A 26871-nucleotide genomic window follows, 5' to 3' on the forward strand; every position below is an offset into this window, starting at 1 on the left:
AATAATAAAAAATCTTTAGATGACCTTCTAAAGGGTCATTCAACTAATATGTCGTACTAGTAAATGTCTCATAAATCTAATGCATCTGTTACCTGTCCATGCCGTCATTCCCATGATACATATTAAAAGTTGAATCAATAGAGCCTCCTGTTCTGCAGCAACGCCCCTATGATTCAAACCCATTATCCCATTCTAAATGCGATGCATAATCAAGCCATCATCCATGGTGGCATCTAAAAATGGGCAACTGCCACGGCAACGGCCTGCTTATCGGCGTGTGAAATGGAGACCGAGACCTCCTTAACACCGGCTTGCTTAGCAGCAGCAGCCGCTTCACCATGAAGCTATTAGAAAACAGGTTAGCGGAATGCTCTTCCATGAATATAAGGTATTTAGAACAACTTACAGTAACGACAGGTGCGCCAGTATCGTCCTTGAGAATCTCAATGTCCTTCAAGGCAGCGCCAGCTCCCTTGCTGGCAACACCAAGAGCCTTGAACACGGCTTCCTTGGCGCTCCATCGGCCGGCGAACGAGCTCTGCGGGCTAGGAGCAGTCTTGCAGTAGGCCACTTCCTGGCTGGTGAAGTTGCGCTCAATGAAAGTGTCATTGTCAATGTTGAATGAGGGAATATCCTCGACATCAACGCCCACGTTGCTGTTCTTGCTCGTCACCTTGTGAGCGAGCGCCTCGATGACCTGCTGCGTCTCCTTGACAGTGGCCGCAGGAGTGACCTTCTCAGACGCCTTCATGAAGTTGGCCGCATATGTGAGCTCTGCTGTCTTCTTATCCTCGGTCACACGAGCATCAGGGTTCAGCAGAACAGCGCTCAGCTGCTCGTCAGTGTAAGGAGCATTGGCCTTGGAGACAAACAGGGTGTTGCTGATCATTCCATTGTGGAAGAAGCGGTAGGCCTTCTTCTGTCGGGCCTCGACCTTGACGCGGTACGCATCGTAAGTCTTCTCGTCGAGGGTAGCGAACAGATACTTGGGGTGAACGGCGACTGCCTGAGCTCCCTTCTGTCCGAAACCAAATGAGGTCAAGGAGAAAGCCTTGACTCCGTCGGTCTGGATGCTACGGCTCGGGTAGACAATCAGGTCGTATTGCTCCATGATGGGGTCAATGTTGTCGGCATTTCTGTTACCAGGGACCACTCCAGTGTTGAGGATCTGCAGGCCGCCGTTCAACATCCAAGCACCAGCAGCACCCTTGGGGTGACCAGTAAGGAACTTTTGGAAGACACCCATGATAGCATTGCCCTCGCTTCGGCCAAGGTGACGCAGCTGCTGACAGATGGCCGCGGACTCGTTCTTGTCGTTGGCGCCAGTGGATGTGCCGTGGAACGAGGCCACCTTGAGGTCGTCAATGGTAAGGCCCCAGGTTGCAAGGGCACCTCGGAGTGGAGCGATGCTTGGGTCGCTCTTCCAGAAGTTGTTGCCCATGCTTCGGAGGAGCTCCTTTTCTTGTCTTGCGGCCTCCTTCTGGATGTGCAGCATGCGATCCTGAGCGTACTCCTTCTCGTCAAAGGCACCACCCTGGGCCTTCATAGCATCAACCTCATCGTGCAGGAATTCCAACTCAGACTCTTCCCACTGCTTGATCAGCTTCTTGCGACGCTCAATCTGGCGGCGGCGGTAGTTGATATCAAGCAGCGGCGATGGGAACTTGCCGGCGTGCTCTCGTGCAGATGTGAGGACACCCTTGCCAGGTGCAGGGACGGATCGTCCAATCTTGTCAGAGGCGGTGGTGGTGAAGGCAAGGATACCGTGAATAGGGACTCCCATGTCCAGAGCGAGCTGAGCAGTCATGATGACCTGGACACCGCATCCCTGAGACTCCATAAAGCCGTTTCGGGTAGTGGTGGTAGGACGCGACATTTCGCCGGGTGTACGGCCATGGGCGAACTCGTCCACAGTGTTGCTGGTAGCCTTCATGTTGGCAAACTCATAAGAACCCTCCTCGCCAAGGTCGTCGAAGCCACCAACAAGGCAGATGCGTGCCTTGCCTTCGAGAATCGTCTCCACGCCAATGTCGACAGATTCAATGGCGGTAGCACAAGCGCCGACAGGGGTCTTGATAGGTCCAGAGGAAGAGAGCAGCAACATGTTGACCCATGCAGCCATGGTGTTGATGAAAGATTCCTGCAAGATATCGTTCTGAACAGGCTTGTCGAGGTATCGGGCCTTGTGCATGCTGCGCAGGGCCTTGGCACCACCCATACCAGAGCCGACAATGTTACCAACCTCAGAGACGTGAACGTACTTGTAGAACTCATATGGGTCGGTAATACCAGACGACAAGAGGGCCTCGGCAACTGACACGAGTAGGAACAGGGTGACAGGGTCCACTTGGCTGATGATGTCTTCGGGGACACCATATCGCTTGGGATCCCAACCAGTTGGGATCTGACCAGCGACGAGTCTGTCGAAGCGCAGAGCCTTGGGGATCCAGAGCGAAGCGCCCTTCTTGACGCGGACGATGTACTCTCCGCTCTCGGGGATCTCGAAAATCTCCACCTTGTCACCGTGCTCGCGTCGGAATTCCTCCGCAGTCTCCTTGGAAGCCTCGAAAGGCTCCAAGTCCTCTTGAATGACGACTTCGTGGAGCAGCTGCTTCTGGTTGGGGTCATATCCGTCAAACAGCTCGGGCTCAATCAAACGGATACCAGAGTGCTCCAGAATGTGCTTCTCGTACTTCTGCTTGACGTCCTTGTCATCAACGGGCTCGCCGGTCTTGGCATCAACCCAGCCAGCGTAGGGCTTGCCCTTGAGGGGACCGTTGTGGTTCTTGATGAGGCCCATGATCCAGGCCATTTCGATACAGCCTTCGAGCGAAAACTCGCCGTAGGCCTCCATTTCCCATCGAGTTCGGGAGTTGCCCCAAGGACCAACCTCGGCAAAACCAGTCACGACAACGACCTTCTCCAAGTCGACCATACCCTTGAGCTGATCGTTGAGAGGGGCCACCTCCGTCTTCCAATCGGGCAGGGTTGGGAAGTCACACTTGATGTTGGCACGGGGCTCGATGGTCTTCTTCTTGTAAAGAACCTCAGAGTCGGCTCCGTTAACAATGGTGTTCTCGATGGCACTCTCCTTGCTGACGGCTCTGCGGATTTCGCTGGTCTCCATGATGTCCTTGCGAAGCTTAGTCATGGACTCGTTCAAGTTGGGAATGAATTGCAGGCCACCGTTCAAGTCGGCAAAGACAGGCTCTGACTGGCAGAGATCAACAATAGTAGCTGACATCAGGCCCAACAAGTTAAAGGCCATCTCTTGTTGGGAGAAGGTTCGCACGCCGAACGCTTCCACACCCTCAGCGACAACGTTGTTGCCAGACATGAGACCAGTACCACGAGTCCATCCGATAACGGCACCGCAAATGGTGAGGTAGTGGCCCCAGTCCTCGGAGTGCCATCGGTTGAAGAGGGTCTCAAGAGCCAGCTTGGACTCGGAGTAGAGACCATCGTTACCGAAGGTACCGTGGTTGGGGGACAGAGGGAGGACAACTTGGGCGGGACGAGTCTCAAAGCCACGCTCAGCCTTTTGAGTCTTGACACAGCCGAGCATGCGAATCAAGTTGGTGAGCATAATACGGTGAGCCAGCTCTGACTTGGAGTCGATGCTATCAATCTGTCGGCCGTTCTCGGGGATGGCGGCGAAGGGAACGATGAAGTCGAGATCCCAGCCAAGACCGTTCTTGGTGTCATAGATGTAGTCGACAAGAGCCTCCACATCTTGCTTGCTTCCCTGGTTGAAGGGAACGACGACGATCTGCGATCCGCGAGAGCCAAAGCGGCTGTACATGGACTGGTAATACTCGGTGACCTGTCGAGAGAATCGGCTGGTGGTAACGACAACCTTGGCACCTCCGCTGATGAGGCCCTGCAGGACCTCGGCACCAATGGAACCGGCACCAGCGCCAGTCATCAGGACATACTTGTCCTGGAAAGTGACACCATCCTTGGCCGCCTCCTCAAGACAGTTGAGGTAGACAGCAGTGAGCTTCTTGCTGTAGTCCCAGCCATGCAGAGTCTTTCTCTTGAGGTGGAGGAAGGGGATGGTCTCGACTCTGCCCTTGTTGGGGTTTGTGCCCTTGAGACCTGGCTTTCGGCCCTTGCCATTCTCCTTGGGGAGGATCTGGCTCTCGTTCATGGCCAGGGAGCGCAGAACATCGCCGTACAAGCTCTTGATCTCGAGCTGAGAAGTCTTGGAAATCTTGTGCTGCTGCTTGATCAACTTGTAGATACGCTGCAGGTCATTCTGCACCTTGGTGCGGTTGCCATACTCAGAAATCTTTCCACCCTCAGCCATCTGCTGAACGTAGTGCTCGAGCTTCCTGCAGCTGGCGCGGGGAACCTCTTCGTAGTTGAGGTTGCCGCGAGCGTCAACCGTGGTGCGAGGGCCAGTAGGGACAGCAACGTCCTTGTAAACAGGGGATGCGTTCAGAACCTCCTTGCAGTTCTCAATGAGCTGCTGACCAAGTTCCTTGGCCAGCTGGTAGGTCTCGCCTCGCTCAGTGGGGCAGTTGTCGATGTGGTACTGCATAAACTCGAGGAGCTTGGGATTTGACTTGTTCATGATGCGAATGCACTGGCTGACGATTTCACGGTCGACGGTCTTGAGTCTGCCGAAGATAATGTCATAGAACATGGTGAGCGCATCCTGACGAGCCCAGTTCCAGGACGAGTCATAGGATCTAGCCTTCAAGGGGCTAAAGACAGGCTCGATACCGGAAGCGTAGAAATCGCCATGCTCTGCGGTCCACAGATCCAGCTGGGCCTGGAGGACCTTTTCTGATTTCTGGGAGTCAATGTGCGCCTTGTCGCCGGCCCGGAGGTCCATCTTGAGGTATCTGGCAAAGAGCTCCAACTGCTGCTTGAACAGCGCGCGCTGGTCCTTGGTGAGAGCGTCAATGGCGGCGGGATCCATCATCATGCCTCCCGCACCTCCTTCAGAGCCACCAGTAGCGGCCGCAGATGACAGGCTGATACCGGCATTCGCGGCGTATTTCTGAACGATTCCATCGAGGAATCCCTTGGCTTCACCGTCGTTTCCTAGACGAGCGGCAGGCTCCATGGTCAAAGCCAGCAGCAATGCTCCATCTTGTCTGCCGGGGCCAAGACCCCATCTTGTTTCCAGATATTTCCTTGCCACTGTGATGTTGAAGCCACCAGGCATCTTGGAGGAGATGAGCCTGGCGATGAGGGATTGTGTGTGCTTGCCAAGGTTGCCATCGAAGGTAGCCTGCATAGAAGCAGAGAGCTCGTCGAGAGGCGTATCTTCGGGCTTCTCAGGCGTTGAGCCGAATTCTTTTCCAAGATCACCGAGAATCTCATTTTGGAGGGTGGATTTGCCTACACACGGTTAGAATTGGTCGATAAGCAAGATTTTTTATCTTTAGGAGGGGTAATTGAAGAGAGGGGTTAGTCGACTTACCTCCAACCAGATCCTTGATGGCCTTGCTGAGAGGCACCTCAGTCAGAGGCTTCTTGAGCTTTTGCGCAACCAGTGTGTGCACAATGTCGACAGCCTGCACAGGCGCATCGGGAACCTGAGCTGCAGGTCCAGCACTGGCGGCGGGAGCAGCAGCAACTGGCGCAGCAGCCGCAGGAGCGCTGGCAGTGGCGGGTTGACTGGAGGGGGCAGCGGATGAGCTGGCAACGGGCTCAGGCTCTTCCTCAACAGGGTCTACATCATAGTAGATCTCCTTGGCGTCCTTGTTGTAGCAGAGGATCTGTCGCTGAACCGACTTGGCGGCATCGTAGGCCTCATACTTAGATGCCAGTGTGCGCTTTGCCATGACTCCGAGGGTATCTGCGGGGCCGACTTCGACGATGCGCTCGGCCGTTCTCTCAGCCAGGAACACATCCTGGGTCTCAATCCACCTCACGGGAGAGGCGAACTGGTATGCCAGAAGCTCGACGAGGAGCGTGTGGGCGAGCTCTTGCTCGACTTCGGGACGCATGGTGATGGTGGTGCGTCGTGAGGCGGGAAAGGTGGTGTTAGAGGAGGGTATCAATTGGGAAGATAGACGGGTAGTCGGAGTCGTCTATCAGACCGCCGGCAGTGGGGATCGCGCTTCTCAACCGAAACGAAACGCCTGCCTGGGGGATGGTTTAATATTTTGTGCTGCTTGGGCTGCTCGACCAAGTGCTGATGGTGTTCTGGTCCGACTCTCCGTACCTTGAGGGGCAGCAGAGGAGAGAAGGGCTTTTGGCAGACACGGAAGATGAGGAACGGCAGCAGAGCGGGATGGTTTGGGATTATGATTAGAAACGGCGAGAAAAGCTTGATTGCTGTTCCAATTCCCCCCTCGATGGTTGGACGGATGGAAGGAAGCCAGCGTCTTGATTGTTGAATCCCGACCCACCGCCTGTGGACGACGCTGGAAAAAGTATTGGGGGGGAGACTGGCTGCAAGTACCGGGGTACAAGGCAGTGACATGGGCACTCACCCTCCACGCGGTTGCTGCAGGTGCATTGGGCTGCTCAACCATATTCACGCGCTAAGCCCCCTGGGGTAAGAACCGATGGAGCCGGCTCTGGGTGCCGTGGCGTTGGTCCCTCGAAATGAAGCCACTCTTGCAGCCAGAAAGAATAATTTTCTCTGCAAAACCCTCAGCGGGGCCCCTCTGATGGTGTAGCCAGGCTGTACTTGATGCCGTACCGGTACATAGTACATGGCCCTAAGGGAGCGTGGCAGCCCAATTGGTGAGGGGCAGAACATATTGATGTCTCGCAGCAATTGCCCAAGAGCATTGCGAAATGGGCGCAAAAATGGTGGTAATTCCTGGCTCGCCCTGATAACAGTTGAGGTTTCCTTGTCTGCTTGTCCACGTCGTATCGATACGCGCCCCCTGGATGGCTTGTGCTAAGATAAGCACAATCGCAGCCTTCCGCTGAGCACCAGAAAAAAGTTTGTTGCACCCCGCCACTCGAATTGGTGTTTTGGATGGGAAAGGGTGGCAACGGATCTAACGGCCATGTACCTGTACCTGGTCCGTCTCCAAAAGCCACTGGCAATGGAACATCCATCCACCCAAACCACCCTCCGGAGCGATGCTTATCGTTGAGCCGTCTGAGACAAACAGGTAAATGATTCGTTTGGAATCTTTTCTTGTCTACAATGTGTATCTCTGGGTGTGGCTAGGGGGTCAATATGGCCTGATTCGTCTTAGTTTGTGCCTGCCGTGTCTTTGGATTCGCCAGGGGCCCCCAAAATTAGCTTTTTGATTCTGGCCAAGATAACCTCGACCGAGGAAGCATTACGACGCATATCTAGTAGCCTCGGAGGGATATTCAAGTTGCCTGGCCGTTGCATCTGCCCTCTGCTTGTTTTGACCTGCTTGAGTTGACGATAATCATCGCCGCTAACGGGCCGACGGCCTCTATCAGGATCCCATTTCCCTCGGAGGTCCGAAAATAACCTTGATTGATGCTAGCCAAAGCATGAGGCTTGGTGTACGAGTATACTCGTATGTCACTCAATAATACGGTTGAGAATGATCCTTGGAGGCTGAGGATTACTCAACCGGCGACGATGACTTACACGGAGAGAGAGAATCAAAGTGTTGAAACCCCAAAGGGCGCTGATTTCACATCACAGGGTGTTTGTTTGTTTACTGATCCTCCCACAGGCTACCGTCTCGTCGGCAATTGAGAGCAGAGGGCATTGCCTGTATAGGAAATATACTTCGCATCCCACTTCGAATCTATCGTCACTTGGTAGACCTGGATCCTGGATGAAGACGAAAGTTTGTTTTCAACAGAAATGTACATGGGAAAGGTCGTTTTTCAGCTCGTGTGGAAAAAGAAACAGCCGACAACATGTGGTGGCTTTTTGCCATGCCATGAAGGAGGCGTATTTTATCCTTATTTCCCCGATCCTTATCGTGGTGCCGATCGTTTTCTATCATTGTCGTCTAGATGATCGACCAAGGCTGAAGTTGTCTGCCACTCACTCGATTTCGCGCATATACAGCATACTATGTACAGTACTCACCGGCCATCTGATACAAACAAGACATTGTGTTTGCATCTCAGACAGCAATACATCGCTTGCATGGCTGCACACACTCAACACTCCTTGTTGCAGCATCCCTCCCCAAAAATGGACCCTTGTACCGGTACATTCGGCTGCCCATGGTGGGGTCCAGCCCAGGCTGGGGCAAGGGGAAATTCTCGACTTATCCCCAACAGAACTAAAAAAGTTGGCGAGTCTGTTGCAAGCTCCCTCTGTGAGGTCACTGCGAATGGCGAGCCTGGCCTGGCCCATGTACATGCTGTGTACTTGTTATCCTATGCGTACCTCCATGGATGCTAAAGTAGTCGCTTTGTGAATTTTCATTAGCGCCGCCGCGACTTGGACGTTGAGCGGCATCTAGACTGTAAATCTCGGCTTCAACCCTCCCCCCCTCCTCTCGTCCGGGTTTCCCATCTTTTCCTCATAGTGGTGGCACTGCTCTTCTTCTTTTTCATTTATCTTCATCGTGTTTGCTTGGTGTGGTTGTGCTTCATTGCTCCCGCATCTTCAAGCTTGCCCGCCCTCCCCTTTGCCAACACTCTGTAAGACTTTGATTCTTCAGGCAACAAATTTTCTTTCTTCCGGGTTGGGCTTTGCACACCTCTCCGCGTTACTTGGAATTATAGACAAGGCACGAGAAGTGACATTCCGTCTGTTGCCCTAATAATTGTCAATTGCTTCAGGTTTGTCACTTGATTGCCTCCGCTGCTCCCGCCAAATCCAAAAAAATCCCAATCCACTGATCGTGTTCTACCCCGCAGACTCAACCCTCATTATACCCTCTTCACACCGCCATCATGTACGGTACTGCGACTGGCCCTCAGACGGGCATCTCTACTCCTCGATCCAGCGCCTCTCTGCGACCCTTGACTCTCTCTCACGGCTCTCTCGAAACCTCCTTTCTCGTTCCAACCAACCTCCACTTCCACGCCTCCGAACTGAAAGATCGGTTTGTTGCCAGCCTACCCCCGGCAACTGACGAGCTCGCTCAAGATGACGAGCCTTCATCGACACCCGAGCTAGTTGCCAGATATCTGGGCTTTGTTGCCTCCGAGGTGGAGGAGGGAGAGGATGATGCGGCGGGATCTTACGAGGAGGTCCTCAAGCTGCTGCTCAACGAATTCGAGCGAGCTTACCTCCAAGGCAACGAGGTCCACGCTCTGGCTGCCACTTTGCCTGGAATCGAGTCAAAAAAGCTCGAGGTCATTCGATGCTACTACATTGCTCGCGCCGTCTCAAACCGCACCATCAAGCCTCATGAGTCTGCTCTGCTGAGGGCTGCTGACGACAACTCGGCCAAGATCTACACCATCTTTGGCGGCCAGGGCAACATTGAGGAGTACTTTGACGAGCTTCGTCAGATCTCCAAGACCTATTCAAGCTTCGTTGGAGAGCTCATTGCAAATGCTGCCGAGCTTCTCCAGACTCTCTCCAACCACCCCAGCGCAGAGAAGATGTTCCCCAAGGGGCTTGATATCCTGTCATGGCTTCACAGACCAGAGGCCACCCCGGACGTTGACTATCTCATCACTGCACCTGTCAGCTTTCCCTTGATTGGGCTGGTTCAGATGGCGCACTACGAAGTTACTTGCAAGGTCTTGGGTATTCACCCCGGTCTCCTGAGAGAACGCATCAGTGGAACCACTGGTCACTCCCAAGGTATTGTCATGGCGGCCGCTACCGCGGCTGCTGATTCTTGGGACTCGTGGCGCGAGATCACCAGCTCCATCCTGACCATTCTCTTCTGGATTGGAACTCGAAGCCAGCAGGCTTTCCCCACCACATCCATGACGCCAACCATGCTCCGAGAGTCTCAGGAGCACGGTGAGGGTACTCCTACCCCTATGTTGAGCATCCGTGACCTGTCCCAGGAGGAGGTTCAGAGGCACATTGATGCCACAAACCAATATCTTCCAAGCCACCGTCACATCGGCGTTTCCCTCATCAACAGCCCCCGCAACCTGGTCGTTACGGGTCCTCCTACCTCATTGTACGGTCTGAACTCTCAGCTTCGCAAAGTCAAGGCTCCTACCGGTCTCGACCAGACCCGTGTCCCCCACACTGAGCGAAAGGTTCGATTTGCCAACAGATTCCTTCCCATCACTGCTCCTTTCCACAGCAAGTACCTGGAGGATGCCACCATCATTATCGATGAAGATCTGAAGGATATCAGCATCGACTCCAGTGCCTTGGGCATCCCAGTCTACGACACCAACACCGGCAAGGATCTCCGTGCCGAAGCCAGCGGCAACATCGTGCCAGCCCTGGTCCGATTGATCACACGGGATCCTGTCAACTGGGAGAAGGCAACCGTCTTCCCCCAGGCTACTCACATCTTTGATTTTGGTCCCGGAGGCATCTCTGGTCTTGGAGCACTGACGAGCCGAAACAAGGAGGGCACTGGTATCCGAGTCATCCTTGCCGGAACCATTGAGGGCACCCTTGGTGAACTCGGATACAAGCCTGAGATCTTCGACAGAGACGAGGAGAATGCTGTCAAGTTTGCCATTGACTGGGTAAAGGAACACGGCCCACGCTTGGTCAAGACTGCCAGCGGCAGAAAGTATGTGGACACCAAGATGAGCCGTCTGCTTGGTCTGCCCCCCGTCATGGTTGCTGGTATGACTCCTGCAACCGTCCCGTGGGATTTCGTTGCGGCTACCATGAACGCCGGCTACCACATCGAGCTTGCTGGTGGTGGCTACTTCAATGCCAAGATGATGACTGCCGCACTTGAGAAGATCGAAAAGGCCATTCCTGCGGGCCGCGGTATTACTGTCAACCTCATCTACGTTAACCCTCGCGCGATGGGCTGGCAGATTCCTCTCCTTGGCAGACTTCGTGCCGAAGGTGTGCCGATTGAAGGATTGACGATTGGTGCCGGTGTTCCCTCGATCGAGGTTGCTCAGGAGTACATTGAGACTCTGGGCCTGAAGCACATTGCATTCAAGCCCGGTTCAGTCGAGGCCATCCAGGCAGTCATCAACATTGCCAAGGCGAACCCCACGTTCCCCGTCATTCTGCAGTGGACTGGTGGCCGTGGCGGTGGCCACCACTCTTTCGAAGATTTCCACCAGCCTGTTCTCCAGATGTACGGCCGAATCCGCCGACAGGAGAACATCGTCCTGGTTGCAGGCAGTGGCTTTGGTGGTGCCGATGACACTTACCCATACATCACTGGTGAATGGGCCAAGAAGTACGGATACCCCCCCATGCCCTTTGACGGCTGCTTGTTTGGAAGCCGCATGATGGTTGCCAAGGAGGCCCACACCAGCAAGAACGCCAAGCAGGCCATTATCGACGCTCCTGGTCTCGATGATGGAGAGTGGGAGAAGACCTACAAGGGCCCTGCTGGTGGCGTCATCACCGTGCGCTCCGAAATGGGCGAGCCAATTCACAAGCTGGCTACTCGCGGTGTCAAGTTCTGGGCGGAGATGGATCAGAAGATCTTCAACATCCCCAAGGAGAAGCGAGTTGCTGAGCTGAAGAAGAACCGAGACTACATCATCAAGAAGCTGAATGATGACTTCCAGAAGGTTTGGTTCGGCTGCAACAAGGATGGCAAGGCTGTGGACCTCGAGGACATGACCTACGCAGAGGTTGTCCGACGCTTGGTTGAGCTCCTCTATGTCAAGCACCAGTCCCGATGGATCGATGGATCCTACACTCGTCTGACTGGTGACTTCATTCACCGAGTCGAGGAGCGATTCACCACCAAGTCTGGCCAGCCTTCTCTCCTCCAGAGCTACGCCGACCTTGATGAGCCTTACAGCGCCGTTGATCGAATCCTCGCCAACTACCCCGAGGCTGAGCACCAGATCATCAACGCACAGGACGTTCAATACTTCCTCATTCTCTGCCTGCGACCAGGCCAGAAGCCTGTCACTTTCATTCCCGCCCTTGATGAGAACTTCGAGTTCTACTTCAAGAAGGATTCCCTGTGGCAGTCTGAAGACCTCGACGCCGTCATTGGCCAGGATGTTGGCCGAACTTGTATTCTCCAGGGCCCCACTGCCGCCAAGTTCTCTACCGTCATTGATGAGCCCATTCAGGACATTCTTGACAACATTCACAACTCCCACATTGCGTCTTTGACCAAGGACTTCTACAACAATGATGAGGCCTCTATTCCTGCCACTGAGTACTTCGGTGGCAAGCTTGTTGAGACGGAGATTCCTCTTGATGTTGAAGGCCTCACCGTCAGCTATGACACTCACAAGAACACATACCGCCTTTCTTCATCTCCTGCCAGTGTCATGCCCTCGCTTGATTCTTGGCTGTCTCTGCTTGCAGGACCCAACCGCAACTGGCGACATGCTCTCCTCATGTCGGATGTCGTTGTGCAGGGCCAGAAGTTCCAGACAAACCCCATTCGACGCATCTTTGCCCCTGTCCGTGGCCTGTTCGTCGAGATTGAGTACCCCAATGAGCCCTCCAAGACTACTATTGTCGTTAAGGAGCAGCCAAGACACAACCAGTATGTGGATGTCATTGAGGTCAAGCTGAACGGCGAAAACGAGATCCTCATCAACATGATCAAGGAGACAACCGCCCTGGGAACTCCGGTTGCGCTGCCTTTGAAGTTCACCTACCACCCCGATGCTGGATACGCACCCATCCGTGAAGTCATGGAGGGTCGCAACGACCGCATCAAGGAATTTTACTGGAAGGCATGGTTCGGCAATGATCCCCTTGACCTTGATGCCATGGTCACGAGCAAGTTTGACGGAGGCAGCACCACCATCACGGCCGAAGCCATCAACGACTTCGTTCATGCCGTTGGCAACACCGGTGAAGCTTTCGTTAACCGACCTGGCAAGGTCATGTATGCGCCCATGGACTTTGCTATTGTGCTTGGATGGAAGGCCATCACCAAGCCCATCTTCCCTCGCACCATTGACGGTGACCTTCTGAAGCTGGTGCATCTGTCCAACGGCTTCCGCATGATCCCTGGCGCTGAGCCCCTCAAGATGGGTGACGAAGTGACGACCACTGCGCAGATCAACGCAGTCATCAACCAAGAGTCCGGTAAGATGGTTGAAGTTTGCGGCACCATCACCCGAGACGGCAAGCCGGTCATGGAGGTCACCTCTCAGTTCCTGTACCGTGGTGCCTACACGGATTACGAAAACACCTTCCAGCGCAAGGATGAGACTCCGGTCCAGGTGCACTTGGCGACCACCAAAGACGTGGCCGTGCTGCGATCCAAGCAGTGGTTTGCCCTTGACGAGATCCCTAACGAGATCAACCTGCTGGGCCAGACCCTGACATTCCGCCTGCAGAGCTTGGTGCGCTTCAAGAACAAGAGCGTCTTCAGCAGCGTTGAGACTCGCGGCCAGGTCTTGTTGGAGCTTCCCACGAAGGAAATCATCCAGGTCGCCAGCGTAGACTATGAGGCTGGTGAGTCTCACGGTAACCCCGTGATTGACTACCTTGAGCGTCACGGTACCCTGCTTGACCAGCCGATCAACTTTGAGAATGCCATTCCTCTGAGCGGCAGAACTCCTCTGCAGCTCCGAGCACCCGCTTCCAACGAGACATATGCACGTGTTTCGGGTGATTACAACCCCATCCACGTGTCCCGCGTCTTCTCGGAGTATGCCAACCTTCCTGGCACCATCACCCACGGCATGTACAGCAGTGCCGCGGTCCGAAGCCTGATTGAGACGTGGGCTGCCGAGAACGACGTTGGCCGAGTTCGTAGCTTCCACGCTTCCCTGGTCGGCATGGTTCTCCCCAACGACGCCATCCAAGTCAAGCTGCAGCACGTGGGCATGGTGACGGGTCGCAAGATTATCAAGCTCGAGGCCATCAACGCCGAGACTGAGGAGAAGGTTCTGCTGGGTGAGGCCGAGGTGGAGCAGCCTGTGACTGCCTACGTCTTTACTGGACAGGGTTCGCAGGAGCAAGGTATGGGTATGGATCTCTATGGCAGCAGCCCTGTGGCCAAGGAGGTCTGGGACCGTGCCGACAAGTACCTGCTCGACAACTATGGTAAGTTTCAATTGTTCTTTCATCTTACATATACATGCCTCTTACTAACTGATTCTTTCAAGGCTTCTCCATCACCAACATTGTCAAGAACAACCCCAAGGAGCTCACCGTGCACTTTGGTGGTCCCAGGGGTAAGGCTATCCGCCAGAACTACATGGCCATGACCTTTGAGACTGTGGCCGCGGATGGCACCGTCAAGTCGGAGAGAATCTTCAAGGACATTGACGAGAAGACGACTTTCTACACATACAGATCACCCACCGGTCTCCTTTCGGCAACGCAGTTTACTCAGCCTGCTTTGACACTGATGGAAAAGGCCAGTTTTGAGGACATGAAGTCCAAGGGACTTGTTCCCCGAGACAGCACCTTTGCTGGACACTCTCTTGGTGAATACTCAGCCCTGGCTGCCCTGGCTGACGTCATGCCCATTGAGAGTCTGGTCTCGGTCGTCTTTTACCGTGGTCTGACGATGCAGGTGGCCGTCGAGCGTGATGCCACTGGTCGTTCCAACTACTCTATGTGTGCCGTCAACCCCAGCCGTATCTCAAAGACATTCAACGAAGAGGCGCTTCAGTTTGTCGTGAACAACATCTCGGAGGAGACTGGCTGGCTGCTGGAGATTGTCAACTACAACATTGCCAACATGCAGTACGTCTGCGCTGGTGATCTGCGAGCTCTGGATACTCTTGGAGGAGTTACCAACTTCCTCAAGATGCAGAAAATTGATGTGGAGGAGATGCGCAGCAACATTGAGGAGGCCAAGGGTGCTCTGCGGGAGATTATCCGCGGATGCGCTGAGGCAACTCTCAAGAAGCCCCTGCCGCTGGAGCTGGAGCGAGGCTTTGCCACCATCCCTCTCCGAGGCATCGACGTGCCCTTCCACTCGACCTTCTTGCGATCTGGTGTCAAGCCCTTCCGATCCTTCTTGCTCAAGAAGATCCACAAGACAACGATTGACCCGTCCAAGCTGGTGGGCAAGTACATTCCCAACGTGACAGCCAAGCCTTTTGCGCTCACCAAGGAGTACTTTGAGGATGTGTACAAGTTGACCAACTCGCCCAAGATTGGCGCGATCCTGGCCAACTGGGAGAAGTATGTGCAGGACGAGGAGACCACTGGAAGCGAGAGTGGCGCTAGTGCCGACCACGAGGGCGCTGGACTGGCTGCGTAAAGAATGAAAATAAACGGTGCAACACAAACATTATGAGAGAGAGGAGTGAAGGCCAGGGGCGTACAGAGGGAAATAAAAGGGTGGTGTTACTACATGTTTATTTGATGGATGGAATGGGAGGCCAATAGATGCCTAAGATTTTCTTTATACTAGTGATGCAATTAACATGACAATAGATATGTAATGCGAATATGTTTTCTTTTTTAGATTGTCAGTTAGTTGAAGCGTGTGCTTGGTGCTTAGTATAAGTGAATTCCAGGAACTACAACGCTTGTCTTGTCGTGTATTTCCCTCTCGTATTGTACGCGAGCACATCTTGTGCGACAATTACAGGTCTAGAACACCAAACTTGGCCATATATGCACTAATCATTAGCCGATTGGTTCAATAGAAGACGCCATTGTCAAGTCATACAGCATAGAGAATGCGTGGTTGAGTGAAGTTGATATATCACATCAATATTTGAGGCCTTATCAGTTGCACTCCCGCTGACTAATCTCAAAGGCGGTGCAAACCGTTCTGCCCACGTCGGTCCACGGCGACCGCCGAGCTTAGCCGCATTTCTGACAACCAAGTTTGTCCCTTGCATGTGGCTGTTTGCTTCCCCCAAATCCTGGGAGCCCGCAATATGGGGAGCCACCATGGGGGAGGCCTTGGCTAGCGACATCTATTTAAGAGCCCGGCGGAGCAGCTTCTGGAGGGATTGAGTCGTTTCCTGCTGGATTTTGCGAAATTGAAGTCTGGATAGCTGACGGTAAGAGCCGCATATTATGATTACTTGGTTGTACTGTATTACTAGTATATACAGTATCTCCATCTGCTGCTGTGGGGCTTGCTGACGTCTGTGGTCTCCTATTAGTCGTGTTGAAAGGAGGCTGATAACTAGAAAGCTTCATCCTCACAGAGAGATAGGAGAATCAGGCGGAATTGAGGCCATCATTGCGTATAAAGAGAGGGAAAGAGAGGGAAAGAAAGAGAGAGAGAGAGAGAGAGAGAGGAAAAGAGACGGGGAAGAAGGATTGAGAGACAAGAGACAAGAGACAAGAGACAAGAACCAAGCCAGAATCCAACATGTCACCACAGAGAAAGCTCCTGCTGCTGGGCACCTTTGTGCACTCCAAGACACGGCAGGACCTGGATTTCCTGCACAAGGCGGGAATCGCCATCGACGCCCAAGGCAAGATTGCCGCCATTGAACGGGATGCGCAAGATTTGAGCGAGGTCAAGGCGCGGCTGCTGGGCAAGCTGGGGTGGGATGAGGCAGAGGTGGACGTGACGGAGGCTGCGGAGGGACAGTTTTTCTTTCCGGGCTTTGTGGGTGAGTTATGGAATACCAGCAGTAGCATTGTCACAGTCTCTGGATGCTTATACTAAAACAAACAACACAGACACGCACATCCACGCTTCTCAGTACGCCAACGCAGGCATATTTGGCAAATCAAGTCTCCTGGACTGGCTCGAGACATACACCTTCCCCCTCGAAGCCAGCCTCAAGGACCTCTCCAAGGCGCGCCGAGTCTACTCCAGATGCATCCGCCGCACGCTTTCTCACGGAACCACAACGGCCACCTACTTTGCCACCATTGACGTCGCCGCGACGAACCTGCTGGCTGACCTGTGTCTGTCCATGGGCCAACGGGCGTTTGTGGGCCGCGTTTGCATGGACAGCACTGACATGAATCCCGCCTATTACCGCGATGCCTCGGCCGCCGATGGCTTGGAGGCGACACAGCAGACGATTGACCACGTGCGCCGCATCGACCCCGGCTTTGACGTCGTCTCACCCATTCTGACGCCTCGCTTCGCCCCTTCATGCTCGAGCGAGGCCATGGCCGGCCTGGCAGAGCTGCACCGCCAGACGGGCCTCCCCATCCAGACTCACGTCTCGGAGAACCCCGGCGAGATTCAGCTCGTGGCGCAGCTGTTTCCGGAATCCGATTCGTACACTGGCCTCTACGACAAGTGTGGCCTGCTCACGCCGCGGACGGTGCTGGCCCACGCGGTGCACATCTCGGAGGAAGAGGCGGACCTGATTGCGCTCAAGGGGTCCAAGGTCTCTCACTGCCCATGCAGTAACACGTGTTTGACCAGTGGGTCGGCGAGGGTGCGGTGGATGTGGGACAAGGGGATTGACGTTGGGCTGGGGACGGACGTCAGCGGCGGATACAGCCATTCGATCTTGGAAGCGGCTAGACAGGCTGCGATGGTGAGCCGGCATGTAGCCATGGGCATCGAGCAAGAGAAGGAGAGGGAGAGGGTCAAGCTGACGGTGGAAGAGGTGCTGTACCTCGCCACGAGGGGAGGAGCCCGATGCGTAGGGCTGGAGGACAAGATCGGGGGCTTCGAAGTGGGCATGGAGTGGGACGCGCAGCTGGTGACCCTGGGCGAGGTCAATGACGAAGGAGACGTGCACGACGAGGATGACGACCACGGCTTCGTCGACATGTTTGGGTGGGAGACGTGGGACGATAGAGTGGCCAAGTGGCTGTTCAATGGCGACGACCGCAACACGAAGAAGGTCTGGGTCAAGGGCAGGCTGGTGCATAGACGGAAATGATGACGAGCATGATCAAAACTTACGAAATCCGAAAAAACAGACACATCCATCATGATGAAGAAATTTTATAAAGAGCGGGCTAGGACATGGATATAGATTGAGAAAGAGGGGGACTATTAGATTTTTTGGTTTAGAGAACATTGGCTTTGCATTTCGTATGACTAGAGCTTTAGAGCAGAATGAAGAAAGACCCGTCAACGTTCATCAAATGTCAAAACACCCTCTTCGCGCCCTTTTTCGATATTTCTCCCTTTACCATTTTCAACAAATTCCTGCCCCTTTCATATAGCCCCCCCAAAAGAAGCATCGTGGAGCGTCGCGATTGAACAACAAGCTCTCGTTCCTCCAAAGCCAAAGCAACCTCGAAAGAATAGGCGCCCTTCTCCAACATGTAGATTCAACTTGGATCATCCTTGATTCGGTTCAAACGCCTCCCTCCCGATCTTTCTCTCGCCATCCACAATAAATCACTCCCAGTCCTCGTATTCCTCAAACTCCATTCCGAACATCCCAAACCCAACACCTTGATCCCCATACCCCTACTGTGAAGACTGCAGATGTTGCTCTTCCTCGTCTTTCCTCGCCTCCGCCCTCCGTTTGTTCCTATCCGCCCTCTTCTTCGCCTCCTCCCGCTTCTTCACATCCGCAATCTCGCCCTCGACGACTTTGACCCGTCCATCAATCTCCTTGATGAGCCGTGTCTTGACGCCCGCGGGCACCATGTTCCAATCCGCCGTGCTTCCCCCCAGCGCGAGAACCTTCATCCTGAACCAAGCACACTCAGCCGTCTTCTCATTGAGCAGCACCCGCGTATTATTCAAAGCCTCAAGACGAGCTTGGCGCGACTTCTTGGCCGCCTGGTTATTCCGCTGCCGATCAATCTTCTGGTGCTCGGCCGCAATCTCATTGTTTCGCGTTTCAATCTGCAGACGCTCCAGATCACTGATACCATCAGGGAACTTAAGAAAGTCCGCAATGAAGGGCTTTGGCGGCAAGTCTTGGACCTGGGACGGCGGCAGGATCGGCGGATTGCGCTCTTGGAAGCTGATTTCGTGCTGGAGTGCGTCTTTGCGGCGGGCGTGCTCGGCTGAGGCGAGGCCTTGGGGGATGGACAGGAGTATTTCGTCGAGAGAGCAGCCTCCCATGCGGAGCGATGATGTTCGCTGGCGGTTTGTCTGTGTTCGAGACGATGTTTGGGGTGCTGACATGCTTATAATTGGCGTGGCGGCTGGACCTGTTGCTTCAACAGACCTCTGCGGTAGACTGTGATATGCCGAAGCTGGATCAAACAGCGCCGATTCTGGAATGTTCATGCCTAGCTGCGAAGAAGACGAAGAAACCTCGCCGTTGGCTGAGCCAAAACTAGCAGCCAGTGAGTTGGCGGCCGCATTTCGACGTCGCTTCGCCTGCCCCTGAGTCGGAGAAGAGGGCAAACGAAGCGAGCGTTTGCCAGCGGATGACATCTGAAAGCGTTTTCCCCTTGGGCTTGCGTACGGTATATGTGTGTAGGCGTAGGCGTGTGTGTGTCTTGGTACTTCTTCAGCGGAGAAACAAGCAAACAAGCCAGTGTCTCTCTAAAACGAAGAAAAAAACGAAACAACAACAACAAGAGAGAGAGAAGTATGTCAGGAGAAGAAGCGTATCGTCCTAGCAGACTCCTATCAATAAACAACGAAGAAGAAGAGCAAAAAAAAAAAAAAAGGGTCAGCACAGGGGCAAAACAATGTTTGCAAGAAAAAAAAAAAAGAGCCGTCAAAATATATAGAGCGAGAGAAAGGAAGAAAAATATGTGTAGAGGAGGGTTGGGAAAATGAAGATGAAGAAGAACAAAGAAATCCTGCGTCTCAAATTCTTTTGCTCGTGCCGGCGGTTTTTCTTCTTATTTTCTGCCTGCCAAAGGCGGAGAGAGGAGGCCCAAAGTCCCGTTTGAACTCTGTGGAGAGAGCATGGTTCTCTTTTGCTTTTTATAGAACAGAAGACTCTTCCTCTCTCGTTTTTTTGTCTGGGGCGAGAAAAATGGAAAGTAGAAAATAGCCTTGTTGCGTTCGGGAGACGAGATTGATATATGAGTCGGTTGAACAAGGAGCTTACAATGTCGTCGCTTGGGGGGGTGAAACGGCGATGATTGCAGGTCGGTGGTTGAAGAAGGGTGAAGATTGGCACAAATGTTTGGAGGAGAAGAAAAAAAAGAAAAGGGGAGCGAGGGGGGGCAGTGCGTTGCTGAAGAGGGGTGGTGGCAGAGAAACGAACCTCTTTTTTTTTTTTCTCACTTTCACTTCACTTTCGCTTCACATATACCCAAAGATCTTCGCCTTCAACTTATATGTTAAACCACTAGAATGAAGGGAAGTAATAAGAGAACCTTGAGCTAGAGAAATTAATACAACCATCTATCCTAAATCTTGAGCATACCTACAAAAAACAAACGAGAACAATAGAACAATACAAAGCCCATCTATTGCCAGCTCAGGGTGAATCAATGCCACTTCTCATCTCTCCCGCCCATAAAAAAGAAACACGCCTTTGCTCTCGGTGAAAATCACGGCCCGTACCACCAACAAATACATCCCCCCCTCGTTTTCCCGCTTACCCATGCTCTTTGCTTCAGCAAACAGACATGTCAAACTCACGCTTCGGCCCCTATTGTTCTTGTTGCTGTGAATCAACCACCTTTGCTCTCTCCTTGACCTGCTACTTCCGCTACTTGGCAGAAACAGCAACAGGCCGATTTCATATTGTATTTGGTCATGAGGCTACAACTAAGGCGAACAAAACATCTACTAGATATGCGCCACCATGCCCTCACCGTCGATTTGCTGCCAGCCATCTCCGTTTGTCTGCACCGGCCTCAGCAAAGTTGCTTCAAACCGTATAAGCAGTCAGCCCTCACTATTATTTCGAGGCAGAAACCAAACAGTCACTTCTTAATCTTCAGTCAAAAGCTCGTCATTGCCTAGACGTACAACAATTTGAATTCGTATCCTTAGTAAATAGCCCACCACCAAGATGGCGGAGAAAAAACCAAAATCCTATACCAATATACAGATAACATGTCCTTGACCAATGCCTGCCATACACACAATCACAAGGATATCTTTTCCGTCATAACCATAATGTCGCTCATAATTTCTTGCCAACCTGACCAGGCGCCTCAGTCCGCCTAAACTATCCGTCAAAATCTCCTAGAAATGAAATATCCTCAAACACCATAGAACCAATTAACCTAAACGCACACTTGCTAACAAACTGAAACGAAAATTCGTCTGTGCCATACTGGCTGATATGTTGAAACAGAGACAATCACCGCTTGATCGCTTTTTATCTCTTTGGTATTGTTTATTTCTTCCGGTGTATTGGGCACCATCAAGTCGTCTCCTCAAAGGGCCAGACCGGTTCCGTTACCCGTCCATCGGTACAACGCAAGAAGCTCGCGACGTCGTTGCTGTTGCTCAGCAAGATCCTCTGGCACACGACCCCGAATCAGAGCAAGCGCACTTCGCATGACCTTGCTAAAGTTCCGCTAATGAACCTGTTAGTCTTCGATTCACAGAAGTATTTACCTTGAGGATGATAAGACTTACTTGATACTCTGTGCTCAGAGTCACGACGCAAGCTTCGTGTGCTCGCACAATGGTCTCACATGCCTTGATGACACTTGGTGACGCCTCAGCCTGCAGCTTGTCGGCGATCAAGAGGAGGAGGAAGGACCCTTGGAGGAGATAGACACCGTAAAAGAATGGCATAAACTCCAAGCCAGGGTCAAACTCGAGAATCTGGTTGATGGCTTCAGCAGCCGATACTGCATGGCTGGTTGCCGTTACGAATCCTTCTGATGAAATCCACAAGTCGTCATCATCCAGAAGATTGATGGGGTCCCATTTATCTGCGAGGAGAATGTGGAGGACATGCATCACATGGGTACTGTAGGCCACCACGATGCTGGCCTGAATCTCACTCTCCGTCATGCGACTGGACGCGTTGGTCCGCACCGAGAGCGGAGACTGCATGTCTGGCACGGCCCCGTTGTCGTGAATCTCATGCTGCTCCTTGTCTTTCGTGGACATTGGAAGATGCTTCCCGGCGAACCTCTTTAGGCTCTCCTCATACATGTCTAGGTGTCGGGAGATCTCAGCAACTTGCTCGTCCCAATCCCGCGCAGAGCGGAATCCAACGCCGAATCGCGGGTGGCTCTTGGCGTGATGAACGTCGACAATCTCGCCCAGGATTGTCATCAGAGACAAGAAATAGCCAAAGATGCTGCGGCCACGGCACTCGTAGTGAGCCCCACGAGCAACGCGCGGGCTGTCGCCAAACTCATCTGTCATGGAGCTATCAATATTAATGCCGCCGCTACCTCCATCATGGCTGCGGAACTTGCCCGCTTGCCACTTGATGTCATCCATTGGGTGGAAGAGGTCGCTGCATTCGCTATCAAGGAGGAATAGGGGGCGGTTATAGCAGAGAGCCAGGTGCCTGTCAACGATGTAAACAAGCCACCACGCTCGTCGCCGTTCCTCACGCTCCTCTTCCGTCACGAAGCGTGTGTTATTTCTGTTCAGGTCGTGCTCATCCACGTCTTCGTTGATGGCATCAGCGTCCTCCTGATTGGCAGGGGGGTTGCCCTGCGGCAGCTCACGGCCAAGCTTAAGCTCCCTGGCGAGAGACCATGCCGCACCCCACCACCGCAGGCTGGCGCCCTTGTACTCGCTGGCTGAAATGACTGTGGCGAGATGCACATAGGTAATGACATCGTCGAGGCTGCCAATGGCGCCAAAGGCACCTGTTTCGCCGGCCAGGGAATCCAGGTTCAGTGAACCCGGCATGGCAACGCCGAGAACTCCCAGGGCAGCCGCACCAACTACCGGGCTAGTCTTGGGGGATGAGCTGTTTGTGCCGGTATGGATCAAGGGCTGGAGAAGTCCAACAGTCAGCTCGAGCAGCTTCTGACAGACTTTGCTCCTCGCAGAGGGTAAGCTTGTTAAGAAAGACGCCTCGCTGGTCTGCGCTGCTACCCACAACATACTCGCAAGAAGTGCAGGCTGGCACCGTCTTGGGTTTGTGGGGTGCAAGAAAGAGCGCTTTCGGAACACAAAGCCCAGAACGTATGGAGACATTGGGTGCATTTGCGCCGACGAAGATGAGGAAAAGTACAAGTCAATCAGATCGCAAGCCAACGAAAGGGGGAGGATGTTGCCCAGGTGAGGCAATAGGGGCTCAAGGACAGGGTATCGCAGATCACTCTGCTTGAAAATGGGCTGCGAAAGCTGAAGCTGGAACTGGCCAGAAGGCGAGGCTAGTGAGACTCCCCACGAAGGCGAGCTCCCATTTGCCATGGGGTATTCGTGGATATGACCGGCGCTGATTCGGAAATTTCCGTCACTGCTATAAGTTGCCGGACTCGGGGCTTGTGTGGCATAGTTAATGCCCGAATACCCGGGCATGGTGGTTTGAGTCTGGCCATATGAAGGGGCCACCATCACATGCCCACTCATGCCGGGGCTATCGTAGTTGTGGTGAACATCGCCATATCCACCCAAGCTCATTGCGGACGACGGCTCCAGCTGAGCTCTGCTCAAGGCAGGATCAACTCCGACGTGGCCATGGTGATCTTCAAGACCATCCATCGCCCCGATCGCAGGATGTTGGGACAGCCCATTATCACTAAAAGAGCTAACGGAGCCCTCGATGTGACCTTGAGACGGGTCGTGGGCTGCTTGAGGTAGTTCAGTACTGCCACGTGAGGACTCACTGTGCTGGCGTAAAAGCTTGCGGTCCTCTTGGCCATCCTGGCCTTGGCCAGAATGCTGTGCCGCTGCAGCAGCCGCCTGCTGGGCAGCAATATCCTTGCGCGAAGCCTTACCTCGCTTCTTCCTCTCTCGGACGTACTCGCAGCCAAGACCAAACTCTAGTAACGTTTAGTACATATCTATAGAAGCAGCTTTACCATAGGGAATGAGAGGTATCATACCTATGCAGTGGGCACAAGGGTGTAAACCATCGCATTTAGTACGCAGCTGGTTGCACTGGTCACAGGCGCGGCTAATTCTTCTCCTTATTGGCCCAGTAGTTCCCGTTGAATTCTTTCTAGCAACAACAAGGGAGCCCTGGCGCTGCTTGGGCTGCGCCGGGTTGGCCCTTATCATACGCGAGTTTGAAAGTTCCGCGTGTTGCGAAAGGTGTTGCATAGGATAGGGGTGGCCGTTGTTGTTAAACGTGTTTACGTTTATCGAGTGGAGGTGAGATTGAGATCCATGGTAGTTCGGGTCAAAGGACGCCGAGGAGATGTCGGGATACGCAGAATAGCGACGGAGAGGATTTGACAACATTTTGGCGCGTTTATTATTTATTTCGAAGATGATGAGGATGATGAGCGTATGGATATCAAGTTGCTGTTTGTTGAGACGGGCTGGTAGGATGCAGCGCGTGCTGGGATGGGTAGCAGCAGATGATGAAATAGGAGAGACGGCTGAGCTGTATGACAGCAAAGCACTGTTCGAAAGCAGGACTGGAATATTCAGTCCGAGATGCTTTCAGAGCGGTGGTTCCGTGTGAAACTCGGACTGCTATTGCTGTTGCTGGTTTTATCTTTCCGATAAAAGCTGCGTTGAGGAGACGGGGCTGTAGCCCTCAAAAGGGAGCAAACCGCTATACAGGAAAATGCGCAGAAAATGCGCCAAACTCGGGACCAGAAAATTCCTATGACAATTACTGCTTCTGCCACAAAGTAGGCACCCAATGAAAGCGCTTAGAAGAGACTGATTGATTGTTCGTTAGGCCGGCATCCTCCAGAGATGAACTGTTCGGCTGCAAATCAATCGGTCTCTTGACGGAGACGTGACTCGCCGATGACAGCTTTCACTTGTTGAGCACGAGGCATAAAGAGGGGAAAGGTAAAAAGGCAAAACTCCGTATCGCGAGCGCGCCTTGACGAGCTACACGGCTGCCAGCCTGACAATGGCAAAAGCACCAGTCAATGACGGAAACAAAACAATGATGACAATGCAGCGAAAGAGGTGGCAGTCAGGTCAGAGACTGGGGTGGTGTTAGTTAAAGAATACAACAAGAGAGATCCATCATGGAACTAATATATGGGGACGCCTTGAATTTTTATTGCTGTTCGCTTCACGCAACGCACTGGAGGGCCTCCATTAGACAAGGCTTATGAGGGCGGCCCCGTAGGAGACCTCGCCAGGGTGGGCGAACAAGGGAAGCCGTCGATGGGTGTGGAGGCGGAGTTGATGGTGGCCAAGTGATGGTCATGGATGGATGGAGAATGGGATGGGATGGGATGGGGATGGAGCACCTTGTGGAGGTGGACTTGTGAGTGGAGATGCTGGGGTGCAGTGATGCATTCACAATTGGTGCGCCTCCTTAGGGCGATTGCTATTAGATAGCTAGGGATTTTCGGAGATACTAGTAGCATCATCACACTGGTGCTTGCCAGCAGGTGTTTCCGTCTTTTCGCAGTTCGAGCTGCTTGTCTCCATGACTCCCGGGCCCGCTACATCACGATCGAGCAAAGGGGGGGTGAGGCAAAGCCGCAAAGGCGCGCCATCACAACGTGGTCGTTGTCAAAGGGGCAGACGGACTATTATTATTGTTCCTCAGACAGAAAGAAAAGTCAAAAAAAGAAGAGGCAGAAAAGAAAGGGGGGGTGATGGCGTAAACGCGGCAGAGAGAGAAGGCTAGGTACTAATCCGCAATTTTCGTCGTCCAACACGTTCGTGTACTGTATAAACCAAGATGGGACGAGAAAACGGAGCATTTTCAGAGAGCCGCCAGGGTCGGCGAATCGATATACCGTTTCAAGGCGATAGAGCCGCGTCCCTCCGACGTATTTTCCGATGCTCTTCCGTCGGGCAACCTGCAGTGCCTGTCAGTCTCAGAGTCCCAGGTACATGCATTAGCAGGCTGTTGGGACTTGACGCCACGCGTATCGAAGCCGACAGTTTATTGCCGTGGTAAGGACCGGTTTCAGCAGCGAACCATTATGCGGGGTTAGTCGTCGGCCGTGGAGGCGCTTGGAAGGTGTACCGTCCCAGCAGGCACTGGCGGCATGCTGGTGGCCATTTTGCTGGTGGGCTAGTTCTCGAGCCAGACCAAGGCCAGCCTCTTTGTGGGCAGTGGCTTTTGCCTCTGCCGTCCATCAACCGTGGCCTCGGACCTGAGCTCAGCAAGATGGCAAGTCGGAGCCGTTTCCCAATGGGTCAAGCCACTCTAAGCGCTTCTGGAAAGGCGTACAGGGGGGCCATGCGACGGATATGGGGTCGTCCAAGTGGCGCCACGGTTTTGGGCTTGCTGCCCCAACCAGACGAACGAAGAACAGGGCGTGCCGGGAAATGACAACCGGACAAGGGGAGAAAAGAGAGGGAGTCGGCGCTCGGAAATGGTCTCCGTTGGGCTAAGCGAGGAAAAATTTTTGGCATCCCCTCATCTGACTGCATGTTTGATTAGATGGTTGTCATGGCGATCGAGGGAAATGAGGCAGACGGAAGACAAAGAAGAGAAGAGATTCAGCGTCCACCATGGGTACAGTATAGTAAAAACGATAAAAGCGAGTCGCCGACATAAAAGAGGGGAGGCTAAGTAAGTGGAAATAAAGACACGGAAAAAAAAATTCCCAGATGGAGAGACCAAAAAAAAAAAAAAAAGCACGGACCTGCGAAACACGGAATACGAAGCAAGGCAGTAGCAGGTCAGACTCAACCCTGAGGTCCTTGCGCGGAGAACAAAGCCGTGCCGCAAGAGCAGGAACGCTCACGGGAGTAACCAAGTAGCTCGCACCTGCCTGCAGACGTTGGGGCAAGCATGGGCCAACCAGATCGCGCGGCAGACAGCTTTAATTCCCGTGGGCGGCCTGTGATTGGGCAGCCGTTTAGTGCCTGACCATCGCCGCTTTAAAATCTGCGGTGGCTTGCCTCTTTGCTTCGTTGCTTGGCAAGTCGCAAGCGCATGTTGCAAGTGGAAAGCGCCAAGGACTCACACAGGTCCGTGTCATCGCGGGCCACTTGCCCTTGTTCGGCACCGTTTTCTGCATCGCTGCGGCTTAGTTTAGTTTACTGAACTGTACCTTAGCTACGGAGTACATTAGCACCGATTATTATAGGGGCCAATGCCACTATCACCGGT

The 26871-nt window shown here is 53.4% G+C and overlaps 5 protein-coding genes across 5 annotated transcripts; 2 read left to right on the top strand and 3 right to left on the bottom strand.

The window, feature by feature from the left end:
• Positions 1-233: 233 nt before the first annotated feature.
• Positions 234-5963, bottom strand: TRIVIDRAFT_48659 (uncharacterized protein; the record flags this gene model as incomplete). Its single annotated transcript, XM_014099039.1, has 3 exons — positions 234-344; positions 407-5352; positions 5435-5963. 3 exons carry the CDS (start codon positions 5961-5963, stop codon positions 234-236), a joined length of 5586 nt encoding a protein of 1861 aa, XP_013954514.1.
• Positions 5964-8817: 2854 nt separating this feature from the next.
• Positions 8818-15390, top strand: TRIVIDRAFT_171412 (uncharacterized protein; the record flags this gene model as incomplete). Its single annotated transcript, XM_014099040.1, has 2 exons — positions 8818-14014; positions 14077-15390. The coding sequence occupies 2 exons, from the start codon at positions 8818-8820 to the stop codon at positions 15183-15185; spliced, it is 6306 nt and encodes a 2101-aa protein (XP_013954515.1).
• Positions 15391-15916: 526 nt separating this feature from the next.
• TRIVIDRAFT_77444 (uncharacterized protein) lies at positions 15917-17948 on the top strand (the record flags this gene model as incomplete). Its single annotated transcript, XM_014099041.1, has 3 exons — positions 15917-15939; positions 16045-16503; positions 16574-17948. 2 exons carry the CDS (start codon positions 16257-16259, stop codon positions 17740-17742), a joined length of 1416 nt encoding a protein of 471 aa, XP_013954516.1.
• A 333-nt stretch (positions 17949-18281) lies between these two features.
• On the bottom strand, positions 18282-19205 carry TRIVIDRAFT_68890 (uncharacterized protein; the record flags this gene model as incomplete). Its single annotated transcript, XM_014099042.1, has 1 exon — positions 18282-19205. One exon carries the CDS (start codon positions 19203-19205, stop codon positions 18282-18284), a length of 924 nt encoding a protein of 307 aa, XP_013954517.1.
• A 1913-nt stretch (positions 19206-21118) lies between these two features.
• Positions 21119-24068, bottom strand: TRIVIDRAFT_58714 (uncharacterized protein; the record flags this gene model as incomplete). Its single annotated transcript, XM_014099043.1, has 4 exons — positions 21119-21262; positions 21324-22985; positions 23046-23647; positions 23711-24068. The coding sequence occupies 4 exons, from the start codon at positions 24066-24068 to the stop codon at positions 21119-21121; spliced, it is 2766 nt and encodes a 921-aa protein (XP_013954518.1).
• Positions 24069-26871: the final 2803 nt, after the last annotated feature.

This window comes from Trichoderma virens (assembly GCF_000170995.1).
Source record: "Trichoderma virens Gv29-8 chromosome Unknown TRIVIscaffold_80, whole genome shotgun sequence".
In the NCBI taxonomy this organism is placed as follows: domain Eukaryota; kingdom Fungi; phylum Ascomycota; class Sordariomycetes; order Hypocreales; family Hypocreaceae; genus Trichoderma; species Trichoderma virens.